At 47.1% G+C, this 27,451-nt stretch overlaps 2 protein-coding genes across 7 annotated transcripts in view; one reads left to right on the top strand and one right to left on the bottom strand.

Moving 5' to 3' along the window:
• The window catches only part of C4H12orf4 (chromosome 4 C12orf4 homolog), a 188,578-nt gene that overhangs the window by 112,609 nt on the left and 48,518 nt on the right, over window positions 1-27,451 (bottom strand). Inside the window, exon 1 of one of the 3 annotated variants that reach the window (XM_029597294.1) lies at window positions 566-587. The exons of 1 other annotated variant lie outside the window; for it this stretch is intronic. The gene's annotated coding sequence lies outside the window, so the exon portion shown is untranslated. Of the gene's footprint in view, window positions 1-169; window positions 290-565; window positions 588-27,451 lie in introns of those variants that run through there. One more of the 3 variants, XM_029597292.1, reaches the window with a different exon arrangement.
• ARMT1 (acidic residue methyltransferase 1) lies at window positions 227-25,565 on the top strand. 4 transcript variants are annotated; one of them, XM_029597297.1, is made up of 6 exons: window positions 227-360; window positions 838-931; window positions 3,394-3,499; window positions 4,480-4,721; window positions 11,376-11,541; window positions 23,586-25,564. In XM_029597297.1, the coding sequence occupies exons 2-6, from the start codon at window positions 894-896 to the stop codon at window positions 24,354-24,356; spliced, it is 1,323 nt and encodes a 440-aa protein (XP_029453157.1). In that variant the 5' UTR covers window positions 227-360; window positions 838-893; the 3' UTR covers window positions 24,357-25,564. The 4 variants fall into 3 exon arrangements, with proteins under 4 accessions (XP_029453157.1, XP_029453159.1, XP_029453156.1 ...); XM_029597299.1 differs by lacking the exon at window positions 3,394-3,499 and having other exon boundaries at window positions 319-360; window positions 23,586-25,565; XM_029597296.1 differs by lacking the exons at window positions 227-360; window positions 838-931; window positions 3,394-3,499; window positions 4,480-4,721; window positions 23,586-25,564 and adding an exon at window positions 12,115-23,579 and having other exon boundaries at window positions 11,404-11,541.

The raw sequence follows: 27,451 nt of genomic DNA, 5'->3' as shown, positions 1-27,451 counted from the left end.
CTCCCTCTCCTCCCCCCATCCATGCGATCCCGGGTACGCTCACTCCTTCCCCACTATCCCAGGACCCCTCCATAACATTGCCCAGTAAATTCACTCCCTCTCCTCCCCCCATCCATGCGATCCCGGGTACGCTCACTCCTTCCCCACTATCCCCGATTCAATCACTCACCCGCCTCTCCCAAAACAGGAAGAGGAGAGCGTGGCCCTGCAGCTGCTCAGGCGCCCCCTCCCCTTCGGTGGTCGCAGTGTCGCGCTTTGGATGACGTCGTTCCAAGCGCGCCAATCGGGCCCTGGCAGGGGAGGAAGGAGGAAGTGTCTGAGCGGCTGCCTGCCAGTGCCTCCCTTCTGCTCCTGCGGCGGGTGAGGGAAAGAGTCCGGAGGGTCTGCAGGGGTCCGGGGGCCTTGCCCACCTCCCAACGCCACTGAGCGGGCTGCCTTCAGTGCTCAACGCGGCTTTCTGGCACTTGTCAGCCTGCCAGTGCTTCTCTAAGTGCCTCCACCCCCGAAACAAACAAGCACTGCTGGTCCTTCACACCCCAAATCTCAACTATTAAGAGACACTTACTTGCCCCTGTAGTGTAGTGTCCTAACTGGATCCTTGTGTATCAGGGGGATTGATGTCCTTTTAAATAAAATCGACCAATGTTTCACTTAATATACATGAAAGAAGCATTATTTTGTATTATCTGTTTATTTTTGTGTTATATACCGCCTTCCCTTAAAAAAAGGGGGTGGGGCAGGAGCTGTTTTCGGAACCTCTTGGTATAAGAACGGTAAAGTGGATTCAATATAAGGCTGATGGGTTTGATCATTTGTTGTGTTTTGTCCTTTTTGCAGAAGCTGCTGACTTTGAAGCATAAACTGCTGCGGTTGTCAGTTCCTGGGCCAGCAAAATGGCTGTTCCCTGTTCCCTCTCTGCCAAATTTAAAGGGTTTGTTTTGCTTTTCCTTTAATGGTGATCTCTCCTGTTCTAATAACAGGCGGCGCCATAGCAGCCAGGTGAGAGAGACCTCCTGATTGGACACTGGTTAAAAAAAAAGCCACACACATTTGCCAGTATAACAGCTGCAAAATCATGTCTCTGGTCACATCTAGATTGTGGCCAGCAATCAGGGACATAGCTTAGTTTCTCATTCAGCTGAAGGGAGTGGGTGAGCCAAAATCAGCACTTCAGCTGCTGGTATATGATGGAGGTACTTGATAGTGCATTGTCACCCTGGTAGTGTCCAGTTAAGTGAGAGATCTCTCAACTTGTGTGCTCGAAATAAGATGATTTTAGGGGTTTCAGTCTTTTAAATGTCATAAAGTAAATTCCTGATTTTATGAATTGTAACAATATTTAATGTGATTATAGAAAAATTGATATATATTTGATATATATTCCAACAATAGCTGCCTTGCATTCATAAAGACGAATCCTTAGCCTGATTAGTTGATGTAGTAAAAGGGTACTTCATTTGTTTAAGTTGAAGCTCTAAGTGCATTCACTCTGCAGCTCCTCATTACCTCCCTTCTTGTATTTCTACCTATAACCCCTCCTCGCAAACTCTGTTCACTGGGGAAACTGCTCTTATCTGTGTCATTCTCTGTTGTCAAACTCCCTGCTCTGCACGTTCCACCTTGCTATAACACCTGCCTGGAACAGCCTTCCTCATCTGGAGGGTCATGTTCCCTTTCTGGTCATATTCAGATTCCACCTTTTTAAAGCTGCTTTTAAATCTTAAACCCTGGCTGTCCTGAGCTATATCCTTGTTGATTTTAACCCAGTTAATATTTTCCTGAGTTTTCTTGTGTGTCTTGACTGGATTTTAAGTTCTATAGGGAAGGGATTGTACAGCGCTGGGTACATCTCACATTGCTATAGTAGTCAATGAGTAAGGGATTTTGACATTTATATTTCTGGCAAGAGCAACTGCAGATGCTAGACAGCTGACCCATGGCCTTCAGTGACAAGCTGGCATATGTTTGGCTCTTACACCCCTTTGGCTGTTCAGTTTCTCTCTTTCAAATTCCTTTTCCAGTTTTAGATGTCACTCTTTAAATCAGTGGTTCCCAAGCTTATTCTTGAATATCCCCAGCCAGTTGGGTTTTCAGGATATTCATAATGAATATGCATGAGATAACTTGCATGCAATGAAGTCAGTGCATGCAAATCAATCCCATGCATATTCTTTGAGGATATCCTGAAAATCCGACTGGTTAGGGGGTATGCCAGAACAGGTTTGGGAACTACTGTTTTACGTAATAGCAGGACAAAATTTAATATAGTAAAAACTGGACATACTGGATGGTCTTTTGTCATATTCTTCTGTTTCCAAACAGTTTCCCTTCTCACCAAATATATATGTGGGTTTGTGAATATGCAGATTGAGCGAGTGTTTGAATGGTTTTCATTGATAGCTCTTCAGTGCTCAAAGGATAAAGCAAGTTTTCTTACCGTAAACTGTGTTTTCCATACATAGCAGGATGAATTAACCATTGCATGTGGGTGACATCATCTAGAAGCACCAGACAGACTCATCTCTCCTAGCTAGTAGAGCTTTGAGCTCTACTGAGCATGTGCGGGAGTTCCTGCACAGGCATTGCCTCATGAGCCTCCTCAGTCTATATCATAGCTAAACTAGCAAAGTAGTCCAATTCCAGGGAGGCGGGTGGGTATTCCATGGCTAATTCATCCTGCTATCTACGGAAAACACCATTTACGTTAAGCAAATTTGCTTTTTCCATTGATATGCAAGGCAAATTAGCCATTATGTATGAGGAGGCCCAAGCTGAGGTTTGTAGTGGATTGATTACTGGCAAAGCAACCCGGACCCTATAGTGGAGAGTAGATTATTGCAAAAACAGGTAATGCAAAACTCCTTGTCAGAAGTTAGTCAGTCCTTGAGAGGTTATCTAAACAATAAAGGGACATAAAGATGTGAACTGAGGATCAAGTTGCAGTTTTGAAAATATTACAAGGGGTATTTCTCTAAGATGGGCAATAGTAGAAGCATAGCTCCGACATGATGAGCTGCGACCAAGTCTGTGATCTGCAATCCTGCTAAGATGGAGCAACCCTGAATGTATTGCATTATCCAGGCAGACAGTGAATGTGTAGCAACTGCAATGCCAAGTCTGTTATATAATCTAAGATATGAAGGGCTCTTTCTCCTTTGGACACAAAATGGGAAACCTCTTTAGTACGTCTGGCCCTGTGTCTCAGAATCATCCTAAACTGAAAGATCCGGATGCAGTTTTCCGGCAAGATCCTGGTGTGATGCTGGTTGCTTGAATCCTTTGGGAGACAGATTTGTAAACTTCTCATTAATTTTTTTCAGCAGAAAATGTCCTGTCGTGTCATACAACTGGATATGAAGAGTTGAGATGCATTGCTGTTTTTTTTTTTTCTAGGTCATTTGCATATTTTACGGTTAAAGACAGATTACCTCAGATTCTGACTCGCGTGATTGATACAGTGCATCGAAATAAAAGTAAATTTTTGGAAGAATATGGAGAGGTAAGGCTTTCTCTTTGCCGTTTCCAGCACCTTGTTTTGTGTGGATTAAATAGTAGAGCAGCCAGCTTTATTCAGGAGAGGTCCTGGGACTTGCTCTATCACCGACTCCCACTCTGACTTTTGGCAGGACTATTTCTTTGTGATTGACTAAAAATATCGTTCATTTTTTCCTTTGAAAACTGTCCTATAAATAAGGCAGCAAAAGTGACTGAGACGGTCATGAGGCAGAACAACCACATCTTATTTTTCAGGAAACTTCTCCACATGATTTTTAAAAAATTTTGTCAGAACTTATGCATCCCCTGTACAGTCCTGGGTCAAAGTTTTTAAAATAATTGGAGTAGCTAACAGCTGATTACTTTCTAATGTGAAATACTGCAAAAAGCAATTAATAGAAACATTTAATGAGCATTTTCTAACTTTTTCCACATTTCTAGTATTTTTTTTTTTATTGCGACACATTCCTGCCAGGACCTGACTGTCCAGAGGGTCTTTCAGTTCCCCATCCATGATAAAATGTGGGGGAATGAAGTGTTCTGTAGTTGTGGAAGCTTTTCTGATTTCCACTGATTTAATTCTTTTTGGTGCTGAGTAGACTACTCTCTAGGACAATTAATTGGTAATTTGGTGGAAGGTATCAGAAATCCCCACTGCAATAGCTTGGGACAAGTAAATGTTGCTATGGGACGATGGTAGGAAAGCAATGAGGAAAATGGGTAACCTAGAATGGCCAGAGCGTGTGTGTCTGCTGTTCTGCCAGTAACCTCCTCCCTCACATCAGGCGCAGGCAGAGAGGCTCTTTCAGGATACAGCGACTTCTGCCTTACGGCCTCATTTACTAAACATTTTCCACAGACACAGAATAGGAAAAAAGCCTTTAGATTGTTTTTGCCTCCAGCAGGGAAAATGTCTTCAAAGGGATGAGAGCTCCATGAAATGTGCTGAAGACTGCAATAATGCTTTGCTTTACTGTATCGTAGGAAGGCGTGGAAGCAGAAAAAAAAGCCATTGCTGCCTTTTCTAAACTACGAAATGAGCTGCAAACGGACAAAGCAGTGCTTCTGCTAACGGATCCCCTTCCTGATACAGAGCTGTGGAACCAGTATCTGGAATACCAGCAGACGTTACTGAGTGCCGAGGAGCAGCCCAGCTGGTTTACATCCTCATGGTTGTATGTGGAGTGTTACATGTACCGCAGAATCCACGAAGGAATTGTGCTGAGGTTGGTACCCTTGTTACTTCACTAGAACCGGCCTTGTAAGGTGTGAGGAGCTGCAGTCTGAAGGGCAGACCTTAAAATCTTCCTCTTCCAAGTTAATTGGACAGCTGGTGGGGATTTGGGGCTCTGCAGTTTACTAATAGGAAGTTCCAGGTGTATTCTGTGCAGGTGTCCTTGGACGATTAGCCAACATTTGTATCCTGCTGTCTGATAATATCTACAAAAGGAGCACATGCTGAGCTTTTATGACCTATTTTTATTGTGCAGTAGCTAAGTTTAATAAAAGATCATATGTGAGCTGGTAGTTGCAAGGTTTCTGCAGATAGGCAACTGTAAAAGCTGGCATTCACACTGTGGGAGGAGGACTAAGATTGGATCCTTTTTGCAACATTAGAAAAAGTTGAACTACCTGCTGCAAGTCCATCCCACCATAAATTTGTAGAGGGCACTATGCATGGTAGCAACACAGTGCTTGTCATTAGATTTGCAGGTGAGAAACTAGTAACTTCCAGCCTATACCAGTTATATGGTCCTGGTCTTGTTTCTCTCTCTCTCTCTCTCTCTTTTTTTTATTAAACTTTTCCCCTGTAATATCCCTGTACCCTACAGAGCTTCCATGCAAGGTGATGTGTCATACAGTGAAGCCAACTGATCTATTTAGGCTAAGAGATCAGAAATAACATATTCCTCATCAACCAGTCTGACCAGTGCAGATGAACTAATTACGTCCAATGGCCAGCAGATGGAGACAGAGAACAAAAGTGGTGTTATCCCTTACATACATCTGTGCTGATCTGAACCCGTCAGTATTCTCTCCAGTTCGCATCCCATGGTCTGGACTGAGGCCTGGATAGGCTGACCGGGGTGGAAATTGCTGGCAGCTCCTGAGGTGAAAGCCACGTGCTCTGCTCTCCCCTCCCCCATTTGAGCGCTGCCATTGCAGGGGAGGAATTGAGTTTAAAGATTTGGGGCAGCTCTGGAGATGAAAGCCTAGTGCCCTCTCTGTAGAGCACAGCTTTGGGCAGGGGGATTCCAGTATTCCTGCTTCTTCTATGGGGTTTGCTTCTCTCTGAGTCTTCTAACCTCCAGCCCTCCTTTTTCTTGGATCAGGCTGAAGAGGTTCTTAGCTGCTGATTTAAAGTTGCCAAAAAAAAAAGAAGAAAGAGAAGTTGTAAGCCGGCAAATGTACTTCTGTTAGAAGACACCTGTGGCCGAGTAGTATAGTTGTGTGCCAGCAAGGTAGTCAGATGTTAAACACAGAAATACTATTTACCGCTAAAAATCATTGGAATAACCATCTCAAATCAATTCAAACCCTCATTTTTATTTATATCTCTCATTTAACAAAAAAAAAATATTAACTTTATATACTATTAAAATATTACTTCCTTATAATATTAAAACTCATACAAGTAAAAACAAACTATTGAAATACAATCATAAATAAGAATTGTCTTACTGTTGCTCTCTCTCTCTATATATATTTATTTATCTTCGTATGTTTTACTTATGTAGTTCTTTTAATTAACTCAAGTATGAAATTACTCTTAAATTTGAGTGTTCATCAGTGCAAAAGTCACTTATCTGTCTTCTTTTTTTTTTTTTTTTTAATCTTTGTCATGCCTTTTCGTTGCTGGCCAGTTCTTCTTCTTCTTCTTTTTTTTTTTTTTTTTTTAATCTTCCTGCTAAACTTAACCTTAAACAACTCAGAAGGAAGCAACACTAACTCCCTTCACCGCTCCAGGATCTTCCGCATACTAAAATCAGTAAAGTTCCCGAAGGTGTGTGTCACTCGTTGTTTATTGTCAACTTTATATATTCTAACTAATAAAAAAAATATATAACTCACACCCCTAGCACCACTGTTTCAGAACAGCCGATACGTATCGTACACACCCTTACACTCTTTGATATGTGGCATTAGAACGCGGAGTCACTTAAAATTAATTTTAATCAAACATGCATCCATTTTTTTTCTTCTTTTTAAATTACAAAGGAAATTAGCTCATACATATCTTACTCTCATTCCTCATCCGTACATTCGCTGTTCTCCACTGTAACTGCACTTATCTGCATTAGCTGGGCCTTGATTTGAGAGGCCTGGCTTAACAGGTCCTTCCCCGTCAGTGCTCAGGCACCCGCTGCCCTGCCCCTGTAACTCTCTCGTTCTCTTTTCCGCCTGCTTGGTCTCAACACTCGATGACATCATAGCGCCAAATAGTCCTCAGAGCTGATTATTCCTGTCCTTATGCTATGCTTATCCTTTCCCTTTTTATTTTTCCCTGCAGTATCTGACTTCAGTTGATTTTTGTGTAATCTTAATGTCTTTTAAGTCTCTGTGAAATTTAAATCCCTGCACTGTGCTTTGTCTGACTTCTGTACACTTTCGCCAGCCCACTCCCTGGTAACCATGGAAGCCAGTGATGCGTCTCCTAGGATACGCGCTCTCTGTCTAACCTGATCATCCAGTGCGCATGCAACCTTGATGATGATGCGGTGGGTGTGGTTCCAATCCATTTTCTTATCTTTTAAAGTAGCCTATTTCAATGAGGAACCTAAAATTCCTTCCTGAGAAGTTTCATTGGTTTTAATTATATGGGCATCCTTTTTTTATCCTGAATATTATTTCCTGTTTGTGCTTATTAGCTTCTATTTTCCTCACTTTTACTTAAACTTGCTACCCTTCCCCCCCCGCCCTCCCCAACACTACTTGCAATATTGGTTTCAGTGATGATGTCAGTGAAGTTCCTGCACTCTCCTTTCTAACCTGCTTTCCAAAACTGAACGATTGCTTGTACAAAGAGAAGAGTGTGAGCGTCCCCAGGACCAGATGTTGGATTGTAAGCTTTGCAGCCTTCTCAAACTCTGGAATTTCTGGGAGCCCTCGTCAACACAGAAAAGAGGGTTGTGTTCATCTGATGGACCAAAGCAGCAGCAGATTCAGTCCTTACTTTCTGTCTGGTTCCTGACACTGTGGTCTTATCTGCAGCTTCTGTGTCCTTGGACCCTGTGCCTTGGGGAAAGGGCGCGCACGTGTCCACCTTCAGAGGTCTTTGCTGTCCAGGTGGGATTCTCAATCTCAGAACTACTGAGTTCCAGAGGTTGTAAGGAACAATCTGCAGTGAGGAATGGTTTCTGAGAGTATGACATTGGGAGTAGACCTTGAGCCCCGCACTGGCTGTGACAACAGATGCAAGCCTAGTGGGATGGAGGCTCTGACTGGATGATAATTTCCTTTTCTTGAGTCCGGTCAGACCAGTCCAGGACCCTCCCCTGTGGTCCTGCCAAATTCCGCTACATTTTTGGCTGTATTTTCTGTTGTTGAGTACAGAAACTGTTGTGATTTTCAGAACACTGTTTATGAGCAAGTGAGTTTTTATTCGACTGTTCCAGGAATGGGATACCCCAGATCTCGGCCTGAAGGTGAGTAAGGCTATGGATAAGCTTTATCCTCTGCCAGAGGATGCTTTGGATATTCTGCAAGTGTCCAAGGTAGACACGGCGGTGTCCGCAGTGACCAAAAAGACCACGATCCCAGTCACAGGGGCGACAGCGCTAAAGGGACCTGCAGGACAGAAAGTCAGAAGTATAGCCTAAGAAGATATTTCAGGTCTCAGCCCCCAGTGTTAGGGCAGCTATATGCAGCAACTTTGCAATGAGAGCCGGTCTCTGCTGGCTTCTCTGATGAGGAGCTGCCCAGGCAGGCCGTCTGGAAGCCTCGGTGGCCTATTGTGCTGATGCCTTTCACGACCTGTTGCGGACATCGGCGAGATCCATGGTATTGGCGGTCTCAGCCTGAAGACTTCTCTGGTTACGAAACTGGTCGGCAGACATGTCCTCCAAGACACAGCTGGAATCTCTGCCCTTCAAGGGTTAGCTGCTTTTTGGAAAGGTCTCGGAAGATATGATTCAATCTCTGGTCGACAGTAAGGTTCATCGGTTGCCAGAAGACAGACCTAGGTCACGAGGTTCCTTCTCGTCCCGGGCCAGATTCTGAGGGAATCGGCGGTGTCGACTGGCTAGGGCGCCCAGCTCTTCCTTTTGTCAAATACAAACGAAGCAGCAGTCCTTGTCCCAGCCTTTTTGTGGCCGAAGATTTGTCAGAGCCGGTTCTTCCCAGTCCACTCCTGGGACCAAATCTTCACAATGAAGGGACACTGGTCCATTCCTCGGTACTGGCGGTAGGGGGCAGACTATCCCTATTTTCAAGGAATGGGCCAGGGTCACAACGGATCAGTGGGTGCTGACTGTGATAAGACAAGGCTATGCTTTAGATTTTGCATGATGCCTACGAGACCGGTTTCTCGTCTCACCCTGCGGTTACGCAACCAAGCGATGGGCGGTTCAGGATACCCTGCAGCGTCTTCTACAATTAGAGGCCATCGTTCCAGTGCCCTCGGAGGAAAGAAAGAGGGGTCGGTACTCCATTTACTTCATAGTACCAAAGAAGGAGGGGTCGTTCCGACCCATTCTGGACCTCAAAAGTGTAAACAGATGTCTCAGAGTGCCAAGATTTCGCATGGAAACGCTCCAGTCCGTAATTGCCTCAGTGAGAAAGGGAGAGTTCCTGGCGTCCCTGGATCTCACGGAGGTGTACCTTCATATTGGCATACATCCGGCTCACCAGCAGTTTCTTCGCTTTTCGATACTGGGACAGCACTTTCAGTTTCAAGGTCTGCCCTTCGTTCTTGCCACCGCACCCAGGACTTTCACCAAGGTGATGGTGGTGGTGGCGGCGGCTCATCTCCGGAGGGAAGGACTTCTGGTGCATCCCTACTTGGACGACTGGTTAATTCATTCGAAATCGCTTGCTTGAGTGGCGATTCACAGGGTACTCCAGCTCCTCCAGTCACTGGGCTGGGTGATCAATCTCTCCAAGAGCAGACTCGAGCCCTCTCAGTCCTTGGAATATTTGGGGGCACTGTTTAACACTCAGCAGGGCAGGGTGTTTCTCACCACAGAACGCATTTCCAAGCTACAAGCTCAAGTCAGAGGCTTATTACTCAAGCGTCCTCCCAGGATCTGAGATTACTTGCAGGTGCTCAGCTCGATGACGTCAACCTTGGAACTGGTTCCCTGGGCCTTTGCTCATATGCGGCCTTTACAGTCCATGTTGCTTTCCTGTTAGAATCTCGTCTCCGAGCTGTTTCATCTTCCTCTTCCGCTTACAGATGCAGCGCGGTCCAGTCTTGACTGGTGGCTGGTTGCGGACAATCTCTCCCGTGGAGATCCCCTGGAAGTGCCCGATTGGACAGTGGTTACCACGGATGCCAGTCTCTCCGGTTGGGGGGCAGTATGCAGGGAAAAATCGGTACAGGGATTATGGTCTCCCAAAGAGTCCCAGTGGTCGATCAGTCGGCTGGAGACTCGAGCGGTGTGGTTAGCGTTGCAGGCGTTCCGCCCTCTCATCCAGGGGAGGTCGGTCAGAATTCTTTCGGACAATGCGACCACAGTATTGCGTGGTAAAACTCTTCTGATAGGGCTTCGTGCTCATTCTACTCGTTCACAAGTGGCATCTTGGGCGGAGTGCCAGATGGTATCGCTGCAGGTGATCTATAGGGCGGCTACTTGGAAATCCTTACATACTTTTGCAAGGCATTACAGACTGGATGTTCAAGCACCGGAGTCTGGAGGATTTGGAGAAGGTGTGCTGCGAGCGGGCCTCTCTGGATCCCATCCTAAGTAGATCAGCTCTGGTACATCCCAGGAGTCTGGACTGATCCGGGTACGTACAGGGAAAGGAAAATTTGTTTCTTACCTGGTAATTTTCGTTCCTGTAGACCCACGGATCAGTCCAGAGACCCACCCATCAGAAGCATGGAAGTTAGGGAGAGTCCGCTCTATCCTTATTTAATCCTTTGTCAGATCTGCAAAATGTTTTTTGGATTGCCCTTATTTAAGTGGGTCCACAGATTCAGTTCCTAGAGGGGTTCAGTGACCCAGTTATTTTCTTTTTCTTGTTGACTGGTTCTTGTACATGGTTATAGTGGTTTTGATAGCCATTCTGCTTTGACATTGAGTAATACTGCTGGACTGTAGGTGGCACCAGCCCAGATAAGGCAGAGTTTGTTTTGTAAACTTTTCTGTCTCCATCTGCTAGAGGGAGGGGCAAAACCCAGGAGTCTGGACTGATCCCTGGTACTACAGGAACGAAAATTATCAGGTAAGAAACTAATTTTCCTATATGGTAAATGGGCACACTAGCAGTTTATTACTACCATGATAGAAACTAAATTTAAAATGTTAGAAATGTGCATTACATTTAGCTTCTGCTCAGGGGCTCTTAGTGCATAGCACATAAATGACTCGTGAGGCCAGTTAGCATGCTATGTACTTGTTTGGCGTATGCCAGTGCATTAATATTTAACATATTACCACATGAGCTAAACAGTGCGCGTTGTTTTAAGTGGTCAGGGGAGTCTTTCTACATAGCATGTTAATTTTAATGCGCTTTTCATACAAAGGTCTTAGTAAGAGTATATGATCGGGTATGTCTTGCTGTCAGGAGGCATCAGTGCTCCTGCAGCAGCCGCGGCGCTGGTCTCCTCACATTGTAGCTCTTTGCTGATTAAGGGAATTTGTTCTATTTTGAAGAGCAGAAAACATTCCTGTCGTGTTATACAATACAGAAGTGTTTGATTTTATTTTTCTCTCTAGTCCTCCCATCTGCAGCTTTGATGTCTTTAAGGAAGGGAAGGATGAAAGTTTCTTTCAGTCCCAGCAAGCCATTAGCGCCTTATGTACCTTCTTCCAGGAACTCGCCAAAGAGATCAAGGATAGAAGCGAGGAGCAAGTGAAAGAGGCATTTTTTAAGCTGTTGCAGGTAACGTTGCCCGTTTGCCTACATCGTGACTTCATCCTCTAGGCTTTAGCTTAAACTGTTAAGAAATAAGAGCAAATCAAGGGCCATATCCACGTGTGTCGTGCAGATTTTTGTCTGCACTCTAGATGCAGTAAAGTTAATCTTTTAGTGAAACAAAAATCTAGCTGGTTCTATTTTCCCTTTCCCATATGCTTTGAGGGGCTCTGAAGATTGGGCTAGTTACAAGAGCAGAGCTTAGTTCTGTCGCTCCTGGTGACCTTGGGCAAGTCACGTTACCCTCCTGTGGTGCCTGAATGTAATCTGCTTTCATGTACACTCGGAAGTGCTGAAAAGCGGAATATAAAAATAAATAAGAATTGGTTTTTTTTGATTGGCAGGTGACCCCTTTTATTTCTTTGTATTTATCGGAAATGTTTGTTTATCTTTTTGTAATGAAACATCGAATGGCAGATACCACCGTAAAATGAGAGGTCTTACCATTGTGATGCCTGGAACTAGGAATCTACATTTTCCAGAAAGGGAACGGGTTTAAACCCCTGGCAGGAAGGGAGACAACGATGTTTGTAATTTCAGGGGCGTTGGAAGAGAATCTCAGACGGGGAGCAGAGATGCGGCACAGAAAGCAGCTGCAGGAATGCAGAAAGTCTTAAGATGGTGCACCAGGTTCACTGGGGAAGTGCAGGATCGGGACCACATTAATCAAACACCCACAAGATTGGAAGTGAGGGAAACTTGTATGTTGGTGGGTGAGCAGCTAAATAAATTTCCCTGTACGTACCGGATCAGTCCAGACTCCTGGGTTTTGCCTCTGCACCAGCAGGTGGAGACAGAGCAAGATTCAACAGGCTCTGCCATATATACCAGGGCGCCTCCCACAGCCTGTCAGTATTACTCTGTCTCCAGCAGCTGGTCCGGGTGCAGATCCCACAGCCTGGACATACTAAATTTTAGAGACTAGGGAGGATAGTCAGTCAGGGGATTGTTGTTCCTGTTTGCTTTCCTCCTTTCTTTAAGTTGGTTTAAAAAAACAAACAAAAAACAGAAGAAGAGGAAACAGGCTTGAGGCAGCCAGGTCCTTGGTTCCCAGGGGGTTGTTTAGGTCCTGAGGGGACCATCCCCCCTGGTAGAGCAGGTTGCTGGGCCAAGGGGTTGAGGACCCCGCTTCACTAAGCCCAGCAGGGGTGATACCGGGGAGCCCGGCTCACTCACCCCCGCAGGACCGATCCAGCACTCGGCGAGGGACAGCTCTGGAGGTACAAGAAAAAAAAAAAAAAAAAGTTAAGCTTGGTTTTTTGACTCTCCGGTCTTCTCGCGGCGCCGTTTATTTCTCTTTCCCTGCCTCCCTCCCCTTCCCCCGTGGTGGTTTGTTTTAGTTTCGCGCATTTTCTCAGGGAGCCGACATGCCACGAGGCACGGCCTGCAAGGCCTGCGGCTCCACCAGCGCGCGCCTCTTGCGGGATGGGCTTTGTTCAGCCTGCATCCCCGAAGGTGAGGGATCGTCGGGGGCAGTTCGGGGGCTCTTAGTTAGCCGGCGCACGCTTGCGATTGCGATCGGGGAGCGCCCCCAGTTCTCTCCCGGGCCGACACCCCGAAGCGCGGGAAAAGCCGCCATTTTGCCGGCGGCCCAGTCAGTCATGCCGATCTCGGAGGGGGCCCGGAATTCCCCCCCCCCCCTCTCCACAGCGTATGATTTCGTGGCCGGGGTTCCCGGTCGCGGCAGGGGGGGCGGGGAAGGGGCCTGATACGGCTTCCTTGGATTCAGACCTCCGCCTCCTCTTTTTCGTCGGATTTCATTCTTGCTATGCACAGGGCCTTTAAGGCCTGTAAAGCCGGCAAGCGTCGCTTTCCCCATCAGGGGCCTCCTGGGGTCCCTCCTGCGTCGGGGGAGTCTAGGCAAGGATCAGAGAAGGAGGGAGCCCCCAAAGCCAAGCGGCCCCTTGGGCTCTTCCTCCCAGGGAGGACACGGAGTCCTCCGATGACTCGGCGGACCCAGAGGATCCTGGGGTCCCCTCCCCTCCCCCGAGGGGGGCAGAGGGAGATGGTGGGCCAGCACAGGGGTCGATGCGGCAGAGCCAGACCGCCGAGGGGGACGACCCTCGGGTGATACGTCTCTTCTGGCGGGATGAGTTGCCCCCCCTTATTCCCGCCATCTTGGGGGAATTGGGGATTGATACCCCTCCGGCAGAGGCTAAGCTGGGCTTGATGGATCCGGTGTACTGGGGTTGAGTGGGCCCCCTAGCACTTTCCCTTTTCACTTCTCGTCGACAGACCTGCTGTATCGTGAATGGGATACCCCAGACCTAGGCCTGAAGGTTTCGAAGGCCACGGATAAGCTTTATCCCTTGCCGGAGGAAGCTCTGGAAGTATTGCGTGTCCCGAAGGTGGATGTGGCAGTGTCGGTGGTGACGAAGAGGACGACTATTCCGGTCACGGGCACCACGGCACTGAAGGATTTACAGGATCGCAAGTTGGAAATCCAATTGAAGAAGATTTTCGAGATATCCACCCTGGGGGCCCGAGCGGCGATCTGTAGTAACTTTGCCCTGCGGGCAGGGCTGCGTTGGGTGCAACAACTACTCGCTTATGAGGCTCTGTCAGAGGAAGAAGCCAGACAGGCCGGGCGTCTAGAGGCGGTAATCACTTACAGCGCGGATGCGCTGCATGACCTCCTTAGGCCTTCGGCGCGATCCATGGTGACTGCAGTCTCAGCCCGACGCCTCCTGTAGTTGCGCAACTGGTCGGCAGATGGAGGCGCCAAGTCTCGCCTAGGCTCCTTACCCTTCAAGGGAAAACTGCTTTTCAGCAAGGAGTTGGGTGACATGATACAGTTACTGGGTGAGAATAAAGGCTATCGCCTGCCGGAGGACAGGACACAATCCAAGGGGTCCTTCTCGTCTCGGTCGTGTTTTCGGAGTAACTGCAAGTCCCGAGCCCCTCGGCCTAGTACACCCTCAACCTCCTTTCGTTCGGGGGGAGGTAGACAGCAGCCTCAGCCCTTTCGGGGGCGGCGTTTTGGCAGACCTGCCTCCACCTCATCCACCCCCGGCAGTAAGTCGACTCAATGATGGCCTGCCGATCCTTTCCTCGGTGCCGAGGGTAGAGGGCAGACTATCCCTCTTTTATGAGGCTTGGACCGCGATCACAACAGACCAGTGGGTACTCTCGGTAATAAGACACGGCTACGCTTTAGATTTTGCTCGGCAGCCCAGGCCGAGGTTCTTCCAGTCCCCGTGCGGCCACACAGACAGGCGAGAAGCTGTCCACCAGATGTTGGTCCGGTTGCAAAACCTGAGGGCCATTGTTCCAGTTCCCGTTTTGGAGCAACGAAGAGGACACTATTCCATATACTTCGTTGTTCCAAAGAAAGAAGGCTCCTTTCGGCCCATCCTCGACCTGAAGGAGGTGAACCGATGTCTGTGGATACCAAGTTTTCGCATGGAGACCCTGAGGTCCGTGATTGCTTCAGTGAGACCGGGAACGTTTCTGGCCTCACTGAACCTCACGGAGGCGTACCTTCACATCGGGATTCGCAAGGATCACCAGAAATATCTCAGGTTCTTCGTGTTGGGACAGCATTTCCAATTTCAGGCGTTACCCTTCGGACTCGCGACCGCCCCCAGAATTTTCACCAAGATTATGGTAGTAGTGGCGGCGCAGTTGCGGCGAGAGGGTCTTATAGTGCATCCGTACCTGGACGATTGGTTGATCAGAGCAAAATCCGAGGATCTGTGTCGCTCTGCGATCAAGCGGGTTCTACAGCTGTTGCACTCTCTCGGCTGGGTGATGTACACGGCCAAGAGTCAGCTCAATCCCTCTCAGTCTCTGGAATTTTTGGGAGCTTTGTTCGACACCCAAATTACGGGGGCAGGTCTCGGCCCTATTGCAGATGCAGCCACCAACAGTGTAGGACTATCTTCAATTGATTGGTTCCATGGCATCCACCCTGGTATTGGTCCCGTGGGCGTTCGCGCAAATGCGTCCCTTACAATTGGTGTTACTTTCCCGCTGGAACCCAGTCTCCGAGTAGTTCCATCTTCCGTTGCCCCTGACGGCTTTGGCGAAGGCCAGTCTGGGATGGTGGTTACGCTCGGGCAGTCTTCTCAAGGGGGTTTCGATCCTAACTCCGGATTGGACGGTCCTCACCACGGACGCGAGCCTCTCCGGCTGGGGAGCAGTGTGTCTGCGACAGTCAGTACAGGGACGCTGGTCCGCGACAGAGTCAAGGTGGTTGATCAATCGCCTGGAAAACAGGGTGGTATGTCTGGCGCTGAGAGCCTTCCTCCCCCTAGTTCAGGGAAGAGCGGTCAGGGTCCTGTCCGACAACGCGACTACGGTGGCGTACATCAATCGTCAGGGGGGGACCTGGAGTCGTCCAGTGGCCTTAGAAGCTCGTCTTCTCTTCCAGTGGGCGGAAAGGCATCTTCTAAGCATAGCCGCGTCCCATATTGCAGGAGTAGACCACGTTCACGCAGATTTCCTGAGTAGACATCAGCTCGACCCCGGCGAATGAGAGTTGACGGACAGCGTTTTCCAGCTCATCTGCGACAAGTGGGGTCAGCTGGCCATGGACCTGATGGCAACCTTTCAGAACGCCAAGGCTCCACCCTTCTTCTCCCGGTGCAGGGAGCCGGGAGCGGAAGGGGTAGACGCCTTGGCATTGCCCTGGCTGACCTCAATCCTTCTGTATGTCTTTCCCCCTTGGCCTCTCATAGGCAAAGTCCTCCGTCGCATAGAGACTCACCCAGCGGAAGTTATCTTGGTGGCCCCCAAAAGGCCACGATGGCCGTGGTTCGCAGACCTCGTCAATCTGGCCACGGAACCTCCACTCAGTCTCCCGGCACTACCAAATCTGCTTCATCAGGGACCAGTCTGTTTCGATCAGGTAGATCGCTTCTGTCTAGCAGCATGGCTTTTGAGAGGCGCCGTTTGAGAGACAAAGGTTATTCAGAGGCGGTGATGTCTACTCTCCTTCAGTCGCGTAACACCTCGACCTCCATTTCTTACATTAGGGTCTGGAAAATGTTCGAGTCCTGGTGTGTTTCTCGGATGGTCCCACCTGTCCGGGCGGCCGTTTCAGATATTCTAGCTTTCCTCCAGGATGGTCTGGCCAAGGGGCTGTCTTGTAGTTCGTTGCGTGTTCAGGTGGCAGCCCTTGGTTGTTTTTGGGGCACGGTGGAAGGGAGAACACTGTCCTCTCACCCTGATATTGTTCGTTTTTTGAAGGGGGCAAAACATTTGTGTCCACCCCTTCGGGCTCCTTGTCCCTCCTGGAACCTCAAGGTAGTACTCAAGGTTTTGGGCTCACCTCCGTTTGAGCCCTTGAAGAGGGCTACTCTGAAGGATCTTACGCTGAAGGTCGTGTTTTTGGTGGCAATCACTTTGGCCTGGATGGTTTCCAAGCTTCAGGCTTTGTCATGTAGGGAGCCCTTCTTGCGTATTTCTGATTCCGGAGTTAGCCTTCGGACGGTTCCCTCATTCTTACCTAAAGTGGTTGCCTCATTCCACCTGAACCAATTGGTGGAGCTACCGTCGTTTTTGCATCTTGATAGCTCGGATTCCCTGTCCAAAGAGTTGAAGAAGTTGGACGTAAGGCAGGCTCTGCTCCGCTATCTGGAGATCACTAATAGTTTTCGGGTTTCCGATCATCTTTCTGTACTGTGGAAGGGTCCCAAGAAGGGTAACATGGCTTCCAAGACTACCATCTCGCGTTGGTTGAAGGAAGCCATAAATTTGGCGTATCTCTTGACTGGTCGGCCTTTGCCCTTGGGAGTGAAGGTGCACTCCACTCGTTCTCAGGCGGCTTCCTGGGCGGAGTGTCAGCAGATCTCTCCTCTAGAAATCTGTAAGGCAGCGACTTGGAAGTCGTTGCACACGTTTGCACGTCACTATCGTCTGGATGTACAGGACTCCAGGAGCAGGCGTGTTGAGAGCAGGCTTCTCCGTTTCCCACCCCGTGTAGTTGAGCTCTGGTACATCCCAGGAGTCTGGACTGATCCGGTAAGTACAGGGAAAAGAAAATTAGGTCTTACCTTCGATAATTTTTGTTCCTGTAGTACCAAGGATCAGTCCAGAGTACCCCCCACTGCTGCGTGAAGTTCGGAGAGTCCACTGTTCCAAAATTTTTGCTATGTGTTAGTTGGCTTGGTAGAGCTGATTTTATCTGTTCCTTATGTTTAGTGGGGTCGGATCCTAGTTGGAGGAGAGTGACCTGAGGGGTTTCCCGGTTCATCTTCATGTATATAGTTAGTGACAGTTGGGGATCATTCTGTTTTGACATGACATAATACTGGCAGGCTGTGGGTGGCACCGTGGTATATATGGTAGAGCCTGTCAAATCTTGCTCTGTCTCCACCTGCTGGTGCGGAGGCAAAACCCAGGAGTCTGGACTGATCCTTGGTACTACAGGAACGAAAATTATCGAAGGTAAGACCTAATTTTCTTTTGGATGTATATCAAATCCAGTATCACCTCTTCCTGCGTGGGTTCTGGTACCAAGTGACAGAACAGATCCTCCTGCTTCCTGAAGCCACTGCAACCGGGATGCCCCAATCAATTTCTGGTAGATTGAAATCCTCCTTATAGCAATTTTGTGAATGTCCTCCATTAAATCTCTATCCATGTCTCCTGTCTGTATAGTACACCAGTATAAATAATGTGCCATTCCCTCGGTCCAGTTTATCCTTTCCTTGTAAGCCCAGCAATTCTGTCCTTTACATGTGTTATGCCTCCTTCCTACCCAGTCCATGCTGAATAGACTGTAGCCAGGTATAACTATAGCCCAGTCGTGGTTTTCCGGGTCCCGGGTCTCCATGATAGCCACTACATCCAGACTGTTTCTTCCATGGCTGCCTCTAGATTCAGGACTTTATTTCCCATATTATGAGCATTAGAGGACGTAACTTTCTGGTCATTGCCCTTTTTCCCATTTTTATACAAGTATTTGTTTTACTTCCTTGGGGTTTTGTTCACCCATTCCCAACAATCCTAGTTTAAAGCCCTTAATAGGTTTACCAGTCTGTATTGGAAGGCGCTGTGCCCTTTCTTCTGTATGTGGACCCCATTTCTGCTCAGCATTTCTTGAAACATCATTGCATGGTCCAGGAAGCTGAAATGCTCTCGTCGATACCATCTTATATGTTACGGGGGTGTGGGCAAGGTGGAGGCACAGTAGCAGAGGTCAAGAGCTGGAGAAATGTCAGGAGCATGAGACAGGAACACTGGAACTGGATAGAAGCAGGACACTGATGCCTGAACTGTGAGGCAGGAAGGTTTTTATTTAGGAATGCTGGAACATGAATACAATTGCAGAAATCTTAAAACAGGATACATGGACTAGAACAAGGCTTGGAAATCAGGAAACAAATGGATAGCGCTTCTGTGCGACAGATGCCAAAAGGGCTGCCTGACCAGCCCTGTGTTCTGCTGAGCCTGCCTTATATACAGCTGGGAACATGGGGCACATCCAGTGCTGGTTCAGTTGTCTGACTCTCCTAGGAAACGAGACTCCCAGGAAAGCCAGCAGCCTCCTCAGCCTTGTGGCAGGCTCATGGTCTAGAAGTTCCAGGGTCACAGGGTCAAAGCTTGTCATCTCCAGAATGTGAGCTTCCCTGCTTGGGCATTTATCCTTGACTGGGAGAATATAGGGCAAGATTCATTAAGGCTTTTATCCCATTTTTGTGTCTATGGGGGGGGAAAACCCTTAGTGAAACTGGCCCTTATTTATTTAAAACCTTTGTATGCCACTCAATCCAAGTTTCTTGGCAACTTCCACAAAGTAGTGTCATAAAATCAAACATTCAAAAACATATAGATCAACACAGCATAGATAAAATAAAATATAAACATCTGATAACAAGTCTTTGGCTGATTTAGAAGGCGAGCATGAATAGGTGAGTTTTCAGGGGTTTTTTTTGAACACATTGCGGCATTCCTGTCTTAGATTTTGGCACCTAACAGACAGCACACCTCCCTGGAAAAAATGTCTGGTGCCCTTCAAAAGTGAGTCAGCAACCAGCACTTCTTCAGCGTAAGGGAAAATGAGTCGTAGGGTCCAGTAGCGGTCATCTTGTGGTCTAGTTTCACCTTCCTCATCTTTGATGACTTGATGAGCATTTCATCGATATAGTCCTCATGCTCCTGGATGCTTCTCAGTCTTGCACCCTCTTCTGAGTTCTGCTGTGTTTCCTGAGTGAGTCGATCAGCAGACATCCTTTGCACCGAACCGGTTCTCTCGCTGTGGATCAGGACATCTCCCTGGACCGCAGTAGATGCGTGTCAGGGGAAAAGGTGGTGTTGCTGGCCTTGAACTGGGCTCTGCCTGGTTTGGGATTGGTGACTTATGCTAGGACTGCAGCTAGGATGCTCTGCGGCCCTGTCAGAGGATCCAGATTGGTTCTCAGGGGATGCAAAAGGAATGCAGGAACACTTGGAAGCTGGGACCCCAAAGGAAGGTTTGGAATAATGGAAGAAGAGCCACCAATTCTTCTATATGTTCTCCTCCTATATTGTGATATTAAATCTAGAAGTCTTATGCCCCCTGTGTAAGAGAAGCCTCGCCTCCAGTTGCATTTGTGTGCTGTGTATGAAGAGAATCTACCATTAAATGACCCAGACAATCCCTGGGCTGCAAGTAAGCTTTACCCATTCTGCATGTTACCTGTTAAGTTACCCGCAGCACATAAGTTAGGAAATATTGTTGCTGTTATCAAATACATTAGAATTGAGAGATGGTATCGATGTGAATGTGCTGCAGGAGCTATCAACCTGACGGTGGGAGTAGTGGCGACAGTTTTGGCACTACAGTGTTTTCCAGCCATCCTTCAGTTGTTGGGCGCTTCTGGCACCTGTTGAAAGACATGAGAGAAACATACGAAAGTCCCTGCCTTTTCCTCAATTATCCTGCAAGTAAAATTAGCTAGCCCCTGGAACGTAACTTCCACCTGCACAGTCAGAATCCCTGCTTGTTGACTTGGAAATATAAAATGTCATCGTCGTCTTCTTTCAGATTACAATACGTATTTATAAATCTGAATATTAAATGAATATAACACACTAAGAAATTAAATGCATCAAAGTTAAAATGCACTCAGCCGTAAGCCTGTAACATAGTTTTTAAGTGCCTCCTAAAAGCCTTAAGGTCACTTTCCTGTGTTCCACAGTGTTGGAGCTATAATAGTAAGAGCTCTCATCCGAGTTTGCTGATGTTTGTATGCAGGGGCTGAGGGGACTTGCAAGTCCCCTGAAGGAACATACCACTGATCAAACATCGCCCATCCGAATTCAATAACTCATAGACTAAGACCAATAAACTATCTTTTGATCTCCACTGGGTTGGGAGCCAGTGCAGTTGTTGCAAGGCTTGGCTAATATGATCTCGCCTAGACAAGCCCAGCAATAAACATGCAGCACCTGTAACAACTTTAAAGGAAGTCCAATACATAGTGTACCACCGTAATGTATAGATCCCAAAACTAAAGCTTGTAATACTGTACGAAACATTTCAATAGGGAGCCATGAACGTAATGGTACACAATACCTGAGCGGGCCGCAGAAGTTGGTTTGTCAGTCACTTTTTGCTTTCATCTGTTATGTTATATTCCCAGTACGTAACGTAGGCTGTGATGAGAGCTATTTGGGAAGGAGCAGGGTAGCATGGTCTTGGTTATTTATAAAATAGTCTCATTGTAGGAGACCATTTGAAAATGACATAAGAGAAGTCATTCTACAGAGTGCTGCAAAGCTCCTGAATGCTTTTATTTTTAATGCCATCCTTTAAATAATGCAGGGCAAATTATCCTCTGAATCAAAACGTTTAACACCCATAAGCCACAACAGTTAATCATCCAAGTCACAAAGGGGCAGCTGTGCACCAGTACAGGTGCATCATTTTTGCCCTTTGGACAGTGTTCTGTGTGCATGAGTAAATAAACTGCTAGGACATTACACTCTAAGATTTAACAGGAAGAGGTCACGACATGCTCAATATTGCAGTCAGCAATAGTGGGTAAGTTGCCACCCATCAGGCTATTAAACTTCAGATTTTACAGAGAATACACCTTGGAAGCTTTAAGCTCATACAATGCTTTCCTTCTACATCCCAGCCCACCACACCCCTCACCTCACTTAACACCTTTGAACTGACCTCATCCTCTGAGAAAGAAGCTATTCTAAAGAAAATAAAACCAGCACGGCACCCATCTGATACCATCCCCACTAAATCCCTCTTGTCCATCCCCAGTATAATAGCCAAACCCATCGCTGATATCATTAACTGCTCCCTTACCCTCGGAATTGTACCGTCGCCCTTAAAACAAGCCACCGTCAAACCCCTACTCAAAAAAACCTAATCTTGATCCCACTGATCCCTCTAACTTCCGACCCATTTCAAACCTACCCTTCTTGGCTAAAGTACTAGAAAAAGTAGTTAACACCCAGCTTTCAGACCACCTTGAAAATCATAATATCCTTTTCCCATCACAATTCGGCTTCCGTAGATTCTTCAATTCCGAGACACTTCTAATCTCCTCACTGACACCATTCTAAAAGGTTTCGACAAAGGCCAGTCATAATTACTTGCCCTACTTGACATATCCTCTGCCTTTGACACTGTAAACCACAATATCCTACTAACCCGTCTCAAAGAAACTGGAATATCTGGAAACCCCCTCCACTGGTTTGAATCATATCTAGCTAATAGACTTTACAAGGTTAGAATTAATGACATTGAATCTAAACCTATACACCTATCATGGGGTGTTCCTCAAGGCTCTTCCCTCTCCTCTACCCTCTTCAATATCTACTTGCTGCCACTCTGCCAACTTCTTTCCGATTTAGGCCTCTCTCACTTTATTTATGCGGATGACGTACAAATACTCATCCCCATCACAGACTCCTTAGCCCACACCTTTAAAACCTGAGAAAATGCCCTATCATCAATCTATAGCCTCTTCACCAGCCTGAATCTGGCCCTCAATACCTCCAAAGCGGAACTTAGTATCATCTCGTCACCCCATAACCCTATAAGGGCCCTGCCCCAAGCAATTACATTCCCACAGCAAGTACGAGACCTCGGTGTCACCATATATAATCACCTCAACCTAAAGATTTATTGGCTCGACGATGAAATAATGCTATTTTAAACTTAACACACTTAAGAAACTCAGACCACTCCTTCACCATAACGACTTCCGCACGGTACTGCAAGCCACCATACTCTCCAAAATAGATTATTGTAACTCCCTACTCCTCAGTCTCCCCAAAGCCTCTATCAAACCTCTACAAATGCTTCAAAACTCCGCTGCCAGAATACTCACAAATACCCGCAAAAAAGACCATATCGCACCCATCCTCAGAGATCTTCACTGGCTCCTCATCTCCTCCCGCATCATCATCTACAAAACACTCACCATCTTACATAAAACCTTTCTCAACCAGAACCATGCGCTGGTTAAAAGACTCCATACAATTCCACTCTGCCAACAGACCAACCAGATCCTCCTATAAAGGCACTCTATGCACCCCTTCACCGAAGCTTTCCCACCTTAACACCACAAAAAAAACATGCTCTATCCATTGCAGGTCCATCATCTTGGAATTCCATGCCTCCCGATCTCCGACAAGAACAGTGCACACACAAATTTAAGAAAAAACTCAAAACCTGGCTCTTCAAACAAGCCTTACCCGTAACCTTCTTACCTCTTTCTCAATACATATTTTGATGCCCTTTCTATTGTTTTAGCCCAATCCATTATATATGCCCATTCCATTTTTTATGCCCTTCCCATTGTTTTGTAACTTAGCAACTGGTTTCTCCTTTCTCTATGTTCTCTTATTGTTATTTTATTGTGTTTACCCTATCTCTTGAAATACCTTGATTTGCTTAACTCCATTGTTACCATTGCTCCAGTTTTATGTAACTCTTTTTCCTGTGAACACTGTTCTATGTAAACCGGCATGATGTACCTACGAATGTTGGTAGATAAAAACAGCGTAAATAAATAAGTGAAGAAATACTTTCTTACCACTTGGATTTCTCCCCAAAACAGGTTTCATTATGGGGGAACAAGTGTGACCTCTCCATTTCCTCCGGGGAGGACAACTCTCAGAAGTGCAGCCCCCTGAACTCCCTGGCTGCCCTTCAGCCTTGCATCTTGGTTGATGATTCCGAATGTCTGTGGTCCATCCTCTCTCACAGCAGGAAGACGAGCAACTGCAAAGAGTCTGTCACAAGAATTGACGTTGTCCTGGACAATGCGGGATTTGAACTTGTGACTGATCTTGTTTTGGCAGATTTCTTGCTAACTTCCAAGCTGGCCACGGAAATCCATTTTCATGGGAAGTGTATTCCATGGTTTGTATCGGACACTACAAAGTCTGATTTTCGCTGGACTATTCAGCAGCTCCGAGCAGCCAATCACCGATGGATGTCTAAGTGTGGGAATAACTGGGACGGTAATCTGAAAAAGCAGGTTTGGGTTTACCATGATCATCTCTTTTGGACTCTTCCGTACGAGTTCTGCGAGATGGCTCAGGTTGCTCCGGATCTCTACACTGAGTTGCAGAAGTCAGATTTAGTCCTTTTCAAAGGTGACCTGAATTACAGGAAGCTCACAGGAGATCGGAAATGGGACTTCACTGTTCCATTCTCTCAGGCTCTGAATAGCTTTCATCCTGCACCTCTATGCAGTATTCGAACACTTAAAGCAGATATCCAGGTGGGCTTGAAGTCTGGTCAAGGTGAACAGCTTACATCATCTGAGCCGACTTGGATGACCAGTGGGAAGTACGGGGTAATACAGTTCAGTGCTTTAGCATGAACGGACAGTATGCTTACAGTCCAAAGAACTGAGCGGTCGGTGGTGCTTTGTCCTTTCTCAGCTAGGACATCTGTGCACATTGCAGCTTGTGCATGCAGAAGTCCTGGCATTGTGGCATCCATCTGCAGTGAATGTTTACAGATGAATGCTCACTGTCCTCATGGAATAAGCCGTTGCAGAAATAAAGACATGGGGGGCAGTTTGTTGTTTTTCTTTTGGAGGGAACTAAGACATAAGTGCACAGTCTTATTTTTTAAATGAGAAGAGTGTTAGAGAAAGTGTGTGCGCTGTTTGTAATGTGGTGCAGAAGGCCAACCCATACTGCAGTGAAGGCGGAGGACCTCTGCCACAGCTAAAAACAATTAAATGGAATATCCTGCAGGCAGAGGGCCTTCACCGTGGCCCTCGTGTCCTTTGGGGGTTAGGAGTACGATGGTGTAGAGGGAGTCCGTGTCCTCTCTCTGTGGGTTCTGGTGGTTAGGATAGTAACGCTTAGCCTCTGGAGGCAGCAAGAGAGGTCTCTTACTGACCTCAGGCACTTCTTAACTAATTGGTAATGATTTTTATTGTTTTACAATATCTAAATGTAATACATTGAAACAAGTTAAAAGGCTGAAAGGTTTTTTAAAAATTGTTAATAGATGATCGCAGTGGCTGAGCTGAATGCCATACCATTGCTTTTGTTTTTTCATCCATGACCTTAGAAAATCCAGTTGTAGTGACACCACCTCGCCATGACAAAGCTGTAAAGGGGGAGATGGGTGGCATTTTAAGACATGAAGAATGTGGATTAGTTTATGTAAGTAAATTTAAACTGCCTACGTTTTAAAGGGGAATAAACACACCCAGAGAAAGAAAAGGCTATGCTGTGGATTTAAGGCTTTTCAGCAACTTTTAATCTGCAAACAGATCTTGCTTCTCCATGGGCTAGAATCAGTAGGGCAGGATATAATGGTTCTGCTTCTAAAAGTGAATGAATTTCTTGTTCTTTTATGTATTTAGTTGAAAGCATTTCTCAGACAAAGGCAGAGAAGGGGCCTAAGGGGCACCAAAAATTGAGAAGTTAAAAAAATAAATGCCCTTTAGTTACTCTACGCTGCTTCTTAGGAACAAAACTTGGCAAGTTTGCTGCTGGGATAAAAAGTGCCCCTTTGGCCTTATAAACAGTTTCTCTGTGGGCCTTTGATCAGTCATCTTCTAATGTGGTTCGTGCAGGTAGTATAGCTGTGTTTAAAAAAGGATTGGATAAGTTCTTGGAGGAGAAGTCCATTACCTGCTATTAGGTTCACTTAGAGAATAGCCACTGCCATTAGCAATGGTTACATGGAATAGACTTAGTTTTTGGGTACTTGCCAGGTTCTTATGGCCTGGATTGGCCACTGTTGGAAACAGGATGCTGGGCTTGATGGACCCTTGGTCTGACCCAGTATGGCATTTTCTTATGTTCTTATGTTCTTAATGACAATCAAAAAATGCAAATTGTGTGCTGCATTAACACTCAGAGTGATTACATACAAAGAAACAGATTTAGAGAACTAAATGAAGTGAAAATACTCATTCCTGTGCATCCCCAGATCAGTCCAGGCCAGTGCGTTATGCACTCCCACCAGCAGATGGAGGCAGAGAACAAAACTGTGAGGCCCTGCTATATCCAAGTGTGCCACCTGCAGCTCCTCAGTATTTCTCTGTCTCCAGATGGTGGTGCATACTCTGAGCTGAGTTTGGATTTCTTGCTCCTCGAGGTGCCAGGTTTAGTTTCTGGACTATCCCTCTGGTACAGCCGGGCGAACGGGGGGTTTGGATACCCCTGGCAGTGCTAGCCCGTATAGTCCGGGACTCCTGATAGCCAGGGGACTGGCTCTCTCAGCGGCATGAAGGCTCCCGCTCCATGATCACGGGTTCAGGGAAGTATCTGTTTGGGGAAAGTTAATTTTTTCTGCTTTCTTTAAGTGCCTTTTTTTCTTCTGTCCTGCAGCTCCCCAGGTGAATCAGTCTGCTCAGCGGGGCTGGGCCGGACAGGCCCCAATTTCGATTTCTTGAAGGGGGGGGGGGAGCTTGCAGCCTTTAGTGGAGCCTTCCCTAGGTGGGGAAGGGCCTCCTAGGCAGTGTCTCCGCGGCCATCCCAGGTCTATTTTTGGCGCAGTGGCCATTTTGTTTTTTCTTTTTCAGCTTTCACGAGGCTCTCTGATTCTTTTGGGCAATATCAGTTCTCTAAGGCAGCACTTGATTCCTCCCGGGGGGAGTGCCCTTGGGCCAGTTTTGGGGCGCTGCAATGGCAGAGAAGCCACCAGTGGAACCCTGCAAGGCTTGTGGGGTATGGTCTGCCTATTTGAACCCCCTCTCACTATGCACTACTTGTGCTGTAGGAGAGGAGGGATCCTCAATTAAGAGGTTTAAGCCTCGGAAGGCTGCACACGGATCGGGCGCCAGCACTGGGTCCAAAGGCAGGGCTTCGGCATCCGCTGCTCCCCCTGTGGGAAAAGATTCCCAGAATGACCCTCCTCCGCTGACTAAGGTGGACGCGGTAGTATCGGCAGTCACTAGGAAAATTACCATCCCAGTGACAGGGGCTGCAGCGCTTTGAGATGTACAAGACCGCAAGCTGGAATTGCAGCTGAAACACTTGTTCGAGGTCTCCTTGTTGGGCCTTCGGGCAGCGGTGTGTGCGAGCATGATGCAGCGGGCATGTTTATGTTGGATTCAGAAACCGCAAGAAGCGATGTCCTTGGGTGTCCTGTCCACATCATAAGGTGGCTGGTTGGAGGCGGCGGTCGTCTATGTGGCGGATGCCTTATATGACCTGGTTTGTGTGTCTGTTCGGACCATGGTGTCTTCGGTAGTGGCTCAACGGCTTCTGTGGCTCCGCAATTGGGCGGTGGATGCTTCCTCTAAGTTGCAATTGTGTAATCTTCCCTTTCGGGGGAAATTACTATTTAGAGAAGATTTGGACAAGCTGATGAAATCTCTGGGAGAATCCAAGGGCAATAAGTTGCCGGAAGATAGGAAGCCCTTTAAGAAGTCCTTCGTTCCACGGACCCGGTTTCGGGACTCCCGAAGAACCAGATAGGGGAAAGGGTGCTCCCTCCTCTGGTGCC

Source organism: Rhinatrema bivittatum, chromosome 4 (genome assembly GCF_901001135.1).
Source record: "Rhinatrema bivittatum chromosome 4, aRhiBiv1.1, whole genome shotgun sequence".
Lineage (NCBI taxonomy): Eukaryota > Metazoa > Chordata > Amphibia > Gymnophiona > Rhinatrematidae > Rhinatrema > Rhinatrema bivittatum.
The sequence above is the reverse complement of the archived record's forward strand: the minus strand, read 5'-3'. Positions and strand labels throughout refer to the sequence as shown.

Coding starts and splice junctions, on each gene's coding strand:
- ARMT1 (XM_029597296.1), top strand. CDS start 16,048: ATGAGAGTTGACGGACAGCGTTTTCCAGCTCATCTGCGACAAGTGGGG.